The 8,383-nt window shown below is 18.0% G+C and overlaps 3 protein-coding genes across 3 annotated transcripts; all 3 read right to left on the bottom strand.

Moving 5' to 3' along the window:
* Positions 1-340: 340 nt before the first annotated feature.
* Positions 341-2,808, bottom strand: PGSY75_0104100 (putative membrane protein; the record flags this gene model as incomplete). The annotated part of the gene is made up of 2 exons (XM_018783597.1): positions 341-1,941; positions 2,037-2,808. The coding sequence occupies 2 exons, from the start codon at positions 2,806-2,808 to the stop codon at positions 341-343; spliced, it is 2,373 nt and encodes a 790-aa protein (XP_018643881.1).
* Positions 2,809-4,379: 1,571 nt separating this feature from the next.
* Positions 4,380-5,129, bottom strand: PGSY75_0104000 (thrombospondin-related sporozoite protein; the record flags this gene model as incomplete). Its single annotated transcript, XM_018783596.1, has 3 exons — positions 4,380-4,758; positions 4,916-4,970; positions 5,072-5,129. 3 exons carry the CDS (start codon positions 5,127-5,129, stop codon positions 4,380-4,382), a joined length of 492 nt encoding a protein of 163 aa, XP_018643880.1.
* Positions 5,130-6,021: 892 nt separating this feature from the next.
* On the bottom strand, positions 6,022-7,620 carry PGSY75_0103900 (parasite-infected erythrocyte surface protein; the record flags this gene model as incomplete). Its single annotated transcript, XM_018783595.1, has 1 exon — positions 6,022-7,620. The coding sequence occupies one exon, from the start codon at positions 7,618-7,620 to the stop codon at positions 6,022-6,024; it is 1,599 nt and encodes a 532-aa protein (XP_018643879.1).
* Between the last annotated feature and the right edge of the window lie 763 nt (positions 7,621-8,383).

Here is an 8,383-nt window from a genome sequence, read left to right as displayed (position 1 = left end):
ACATAGCATGATATGCTATAAAAATTGAATAAAATGAAACAAAGACAAAAAAAAACAAAACAAAAATATATATATATATATATATATATATATATATATATATGTGTTACCTTTTAATATTTATTTATTTATTTTTTTTTTTTTTTTTTGAGGGAAGGTGTTTCTTCCTTCAATTAGATAATTTTAATATTTGTATAATAAAATTAATAAGCAGATATACTTTGCTACTTAGGATAAAATTATTTCATTTTGTGTTTACTACATAAGTGAACAATTTTATCATAATTTAATTTTTTTTTTTTTTTTTTTTTATTATTATTGTCGGAAGAATGTTATTAATCTATGATGGTTTAATATTATAATAGAACCACAAGAATAGAAATAGATACCATAATAAAAAGGAAGTGATTGCAAATATAATTAAATATATAGATAATGTAGATAAATTCAAAACGACTTTATTACAATAATCTTTTCTTACATCAATAAATTCTTTTACAAATTTATTACAATTTGTATTTTTTGTTAATGTATCAATTTTTAATAGAATTAATGATTTAAGTACATTAAATTGATCTTTCATTTTATCAAAGAAATATATTATTTCTGAAAAGTTAATACTTTCAATAACATTTATTAGGAAAGTATTAATGATTGATTTTTTTTTGGTTCCATGTGTATTCCTGGGTGTATATTCGCTCCATCCTATTTTGTTTTTTTCATTACTATCAAGATCGTTGATATCGAATATTTTTTCTTTTAAAATACGTGCTTTATAAACAAAGAGTTGGATAATAGCATCCAAGTCATTTCTAAGTTCTTCATTTATTTGATTACGTATAGATACATATTTTGGATCGTCTGTGTTTGAATTTTCAGTAATATTATATGTATTAGCTTCCTTTTCACATACAATATCATTAAAACATATTTTACCATTTCTTTGAGGAAAAATAATTTGATTTAACTTATATAAATAGGATCTGATACCCATAGCTTCTACATCTCCAATTTTAATATCTTCGTTTATAATACTTGTTGCTAATAATGATAACTTAATTTCTCGATTTCTTATTCTATTTAAAAACATATTATGGTCTTGTTTGACTATAACAACCCATATATAATCCATAAAATTTAACGAATCTTCATAAAAAGATGTTTTTAAAGTTGTAAAATGTTTTTCATATTCGTTTATATTTTTATCTATAGGTCCTGTATCAAAAGAATTAATTTTACTTACAAGATTTGTTGTTATATTATCATCAATTAATGGTGCGTTTTCATTTTTAATACAATAATCTATAAGAGTATTATTTAATATATCTAAATGTAATTCATTTTTTAGGATTCGTTCTGATAAAATACAAGTTGTTCCTCCTATAACGGATGTACTTAAGAATAATATTCCAAATGATAGAATAACAATTGTAAGGAATCCAAAGTAAGCACTGAAATGACCAAATAATTTTATAAAGAAATTATTATTTTTTTGAATATTTCCTATAACAATATAAATCATAAATATTATAATACCTAATAATATTAATAATGGTGGTAATAATAAAATAATATTAGTTAATAGAATAATATTTGTATATTTAGGAATTCGTTCTTTAATTTTATATTTGTTATTTATTCCTTTAATAGATTTTCCAGCTTTTGTTATTAATTCTGTAAATTTAGGTAAATTATCATTAAATATATTTCTTATTGTTTCATCAATTGTATGAAATGAATACTTTATTGTACTTTTAACTTCCTTAATAATATTTCTAGCATTGTCGAAATTTTTATTTCCTTCATTAAGAATGGTTGTTAGTGTTTCGCTGATCCCTGTGAGTGCAGGGTAAGTGTGAAAATATCCGTTTTCGAGTTCCTCGTTATTTTTATTTATGTTTTCTTTTAGTATATTGAGTTTATTGAACGTTGTAATGTATCCTAAAAAAAAAAAAAAAAAAAAAAAAAAAAATATATATACATATATATATTTATATATATATATATATTTATTTATTTATTTTTCTTTTTCTTACTTTCGAGGAGGGGGAAAGGAGTGTTTTCGTCGAGGAATGAGTCGTCCTTTGCCCTGAGCTTCATTTTTTTATATTCTTTTAATATTGAATCAACATCAGTTAATATATGTTCAGCTGAATAACATGAAATGTCGACTGTGTTTGGATCCGTACATTTATTTAATAAGAAGGCATCAATTTTTGTATATATGTTACAAATATTATCATGTATTCCTCTTTTTGTTTTTATAAAATAATGCATATATGTAATTCCAGAAAGTAGAAGTAATAATAAAAGGAATGTTATAAATGAATATGTTATAAAATAACAAGATTTTTTCATTACACTTTGTAATAAAGTTCTGTCTTCATTATGACTACTATTTTCACTTATATGTGAGGTGCAATATTTACAGAACCATTTTTTTAACATTCTTTTTATACATTTTGTATATAATAATAATGTTAAAAAATATAAGCAAGAAAAGATTATAAGGAAATATATACTACACATAACATATTGATTTCTTTTTAATATATCTAAAATACTATTAAAATCAAAATGAGAAAAATCTTCTAATTTCCATGATGTATATAAATTATTTAATGTACTAGTAGAAAATATATCGTCATTATAAGAATCCTTAATATTATTACTTAATGTTATATTCTTGTTTTCATTTTGACAAAAGAAATTAAATTCGTTATGAATTATATGGCTAAGATTTTTCAACTCCTCTTTTATTAATTCCGTTTTTTTCAGTTCTATGCTTAAATCGTTAAAGTCTCCCATTTCTTTTTTTTTTAAATATAACACGTAAAAGATATATAAATGGATATATATATGAATCTATATATATATATATATATATATATATATATATATATTTATATATTTATATATTGAGCATAAAAAAAAAAAAAAAAAAAAAAAAAAAGTGACAAAGCTTACAAAGGTGAACACATGAAAATAAGAAAAAATAACAATTTTAAAATGTAAGTCAACAAGTAGAAAAACCACATCTTATATATATATATATATATATATATATGTATATACAAATGTTGTTTATATAATTATATAAAATCTACACTTAAAAAAAAGAGAAATGTGGGGTTGTTCATACAAATGTGTTTTTATATGACATGGTAAAAATGAAAGTTAGACATACATGCTACATATATATATATGATAAATATACATGTTATATTAAATATATATATGTATATATATATATATATATATATATATATTAAAAAATCCGAATATACCAATATTTTAAAAATACTTGTGCACTTTTGTTAACGTAATTTTTTTTTTTTTTTTTTTTTTTTTAAATAAGAACATATATATATATGTTGTAATTTTTTTAATTCATTAAATATTTTATGGTACCAAAAAAAATATATTGGTATATTAACATACACACATATATATAACTTATATATAATATATATATATATGATTAGTTCTTTGTGAGTTTATTTTATTTTTGATTTTTTCATTTTATTGTTTTTAAAATTTAATCAAATATATACATCAATGCAAATATTTCAAAATATATATTTTTTTTCTTTTTGCATGTAAGCTAATATATGTTCATTTTATATATATATATATATATACATATATTTCGATTTGAAAAAAAAAAAAAAATAAAATAAAATAATAAAAGTATTCATTTAATATACCATAGGAATATATTTGTTCTCTATATTTTTTGTTTAAATATATAAAAGAAAAGATAAGAAAATTATGTGAACATAAGTGAATATATAAATATTATGTACACAAAAAAAAAAAAAATATATATATATATAATATACATATATTACGCATGATAGTTATATGTGTTCCCCTAAGAACAAATCTAACGTGCCATATATATATATATATATATATATATATATATATAATATATATATAATATATATTTGTAAATATGCTCATTTGTTTTTATTTATTAAACATACAATACATATATTTATGCAGAGTAAAAATATATATATATATATATATATATATATTTATATATTAAAAATATATTATTTTGTATTTGAAAAGTTAAGTAAATAAAATAAAGCCATATATGTTCTTTTATTATATTGAAGAAATACAAGTATATAAAATAAAATAATTATAGATCAACATATATATATACATATATATTTTGAGGATGTATTTTTTAAAAATATATTATATTTATTATTTTTAATATAGGAAATGTTGAAAAAAAAAAAGAAACATATATATATAAATAAAATAATATATGAACGCAATATCATAGTGAATAATATAAATATATAAATAAATATTTACACATATATATATATATATATATATATATGTATTTATTTATTTTGTTAGATAATTTTTTTTTTGATTGATAAGATAAGACATATTAATAAGACTATAATATTAATTACAGAAAAAATAGTAAAGATTAAAATATATTTTGTTTTTAATTTTTTTTTTTGTTCGTTTTCTTTATTGTGTAAATAAGTTTTTTCTGCTTCTTCATAAGTCTCAGGACATATTTGTATATGACATATTGTAGACTCTGTGATATTCTGACACCCTTGTGATTTCTTTTCATCTGTGCTTATTCTTACTCGGATTTTTACTCCATAGTCACATGTTTTAGAACATGCACTCCACTCAGACCACGCATCACAGTGTGAATGTTCTTTAAGTAATCTTTTGTTTATAATAAAATTATTATATGTCACATCACCACTATCTCTAAAATGATAAAAAATATAAATATAAATATAAATAAATATATATATATATATATATATATATATATATATATATATATATGTTATTATAAAATATATATTTTTTTGTAATATTATAGGAATAATTCCTTTCCTTTTTTTTAAAACATTGTGCTTACATATATGTTTCAAGTGTTGACTCTCGAAAGCGGGTCCCATATCTTGAAAACGAATCTACAAAAAAGAAATATAAACATATAAATAAATATATATATATTATTTAGATTATTTTATTTTATTTATTTTTTATTTTTTTTCTTTATTTTTGAATATACCAAGATGTGCCTTTATTAAATACAAAAGAAAAAAATATCTTGAAATTCTCATAAGCATTTTGAAAAAAGTGGACAATGAAATAATACAAAAAAAATATTTATAAATTTTTTTTTAAAGAGGATATATTAATTTTATTATTATATAAAAGGAATAGATAATATATATATATAAACAAATATCACATGACAAAAAAAAAAAAAATATATATATATAATAAAACATGGTTAAATAAATATATATATATATATATATATATATAAGATATTGTCTTGTATCTGCATGTAGACCAAAATTTTATTAATTTTATTAATTTTATTTATTTTATTTCATTTTTTATAGTTTTATATAATGCTGTCAAATGGTTTTACTTATATGGATCTTCTTTTATTTTATTTTATTTTTTTTTTTTTGTCGTTTTATATGAATAATTAAATAGTTCCATACAATATTCATATTGGTTGTAAAAACATTAAATATGTACACCTTTATATATATAAAGATAATGGCTCAAATATTAATCACATTATATATATATATATATATATATATACATATATGTATGTATGAGGAGAAGTACATTTATTCTGGGCATTTTTAATTTTTTAAAAATAAGGTTGTGTGTAAATAAGTTGAGTTTTTTAATTACGCATAAAAAAAAAAATGATAATATAAATTTAAAAAAAAAAATAATAAAAATGACAATATAAATTAAAAACAATAATAATAAAATGACAATATAAATTAGAAAATTTTAAAATGAAATATAAAATATAAGAATATTTTTATAATATATAAAAGATATATATAAACCTGTCAATGTAGTAACAAATACATGTATATTTTTATTTGCGTTCACAAATATAAAAATATAAAAATATAAAAAATAAACAAAATGTTTATATATATATAATATATATATGTATATTTATATTTATATTTATATTTTTTTTTATAGGATGTGTTTTTTTTCTACATCTCTTATTTTTTTATATATTAATATTAAAGTAAATATGATTAATAAAGCAAATACTAAACATAATATATATACTGATGAATTTCCTTTGTTAATAATTTGTTCTAGTTTATGAGCTTTTTCTGTTAATAATTTTAATTCATTATTTTTTTCAATTTTTTTTGTTAATTTATTTGTAATATCTTCAATATTTTTTTTATGATGTTGTGTATGTGTGTGGAATAGATTTTTTAGACCAGTTAATTCTGTTGAAAAAATTTTTTGTAAATTTTTTGGATCTTCTGTTTGATTTATTAAATTTTTTTTTATAATTTTTAATTCAGATTGTACATATTCTAATTTTTGATTTAACATATCTATATTTTGTAATAGTTTTTTTTCACTGTTTATTTGATATGTCATAAATTTTTGTAACAATGTCGTTATAGATTTTAATACATCTATTGTTTGATTGATATTATTATTTTGTGGATTCATATGATTTAATATCTCATTGACGGATGTATTGATATCATTAGCTGATATATCTTTATTATAATTATTATTATTATTATTATTATTTATATCATTTATATTATTCAGATTAAATGTTAATATTTGTTTTATTCCAACAAATGTAGGAACATAAACATTTTTATTTTGGTTGTATTGTTTATTATCATCTTCTTTATAATTGAAAGATGTAAAAGCTATATAATTTTCTCTAGCTATATCTTGTTTCATAATTAAAGTATTAATATAATTATTACTCTTAGGATAATAAAAGGCAATGGTTATTTCCTTTTTATTACAAATAATTTTTGTGTGTATTAAATTATTAATCATAATCATATCAATAGGTATATTTTTAAAAATGTTTGAATCGTCTGGATTTATAGATTCATTTCCGTTGTTTACAACCATAGATACGTTTAAAATATCACTATTATTATTATTATTATTATTATTGTTGTTATTATTTTTTAGTTGAAATAAAATACCTATACCATTAAAAACATTTTTATATCCAAATATATTATACTCCTCTTCTTCTAAGACAAGATTTACATCACTGTTAGCTTCTTTAATAATAAATTCATCCTTTAATAGCCATAAAGCGAATCCATTTCGTTTTATTTCCTTTTGATTTTTATTATTTGTTTTATTAGATGTATTCAATTTTTCATCAGATTTGGTTTTATATACAATTTCATGTACATCTTTATTTTCATCTTTATAATATTTCTGATCAATATTTTCTTTGTAATATTTTCTTTCTATAAAGAAATTAAATTCAATAATAAAATTGTCAGACTTTATAGGATTCTTATTATAAAGAACACCTCTTCTGTTATATATGCTTGGTATTAATACGACATGTTTATTTGAACTCACACTAGAATAATCAATATTCCAACCATTTTCTAAATTTTCTACATTGAAAGGAGACTTAAACGAATGAATCTTTGATAAATAATTATTGTAGTAATCATTATAATTATTATTATTTGTCTCGCTGTTTTGACATTTGTCAATGAACAAACACCATATAGTCATATAAAGGTAGAACACCAATCTTGTCGTTTTTTTTATCATTATATATAAATTTTTTTTTTTTTTGAATAAACAATATATCAACAATGTGGTATATATAAATATATATATATATATAATATATTTACAAATAAGATGGAAACATATATAAATATAAATATAAATATAAATAGATATATATATATATATTTATTTATTTATATTTATATTTATTTCATTATACTTACAACGATCTTTTGTTTTCAAGAGCTCATCATATTTTTATATTATTTCATCGAAATACTGAAAAAATATTAAAAAAGGTACACAACATATATATTTATTTATTTATATTTATATTTATTTCATTATACTTACAACGATCTTTTGTTTTCAAGAGCTCATCATATTTTTATATTATTTCATCGAAATACTGAAAAAATATTAAAAAAGGTACACAACATATTACTTTATAAAAAAAATAATAAACATACAAATAAATATATATATATATATATATATATATATATATATATTTATATTTATTATTTATATTTGTTTTCTTGTTACTTTTTATCTCATACATATATATATTAAATTGTCATATATATCGTTTCCTTAATATTATACTTTTTTTTTTTTTTTTTTTTTTTTTTTTTTTTTTTTTTTTTTTTTTTTTTTTATTTTTTCTTAATTCTTTTAAAAATATAGAAACAATTCTTTTTATAGTGCTCAAATTTTTTTTTTTTTATCATAATATTTTTTTTATATATAAAGTTTTTTTTTCTTTTTTTTTAAAAAAATATATAAAAAAAAAAAAAAAAAA

This window comes from Plasmodium gaboni, chromosome 1 (genome assembly GCF_001602025.1).
Source record: "Plasmodium gaboni strain SY75 chromosome 1, whole genome shotgun sequence".
Taxonomy (NCBI): Eukaryota; Apicomplexa; class Aconoidasida; order Haemosporida; family Plasmodiidae; genus Plasmodium; species Plasmodium gaboni.
This window is presented reverse-complemented; position numbering and strand designations above follow the sequence as displayed.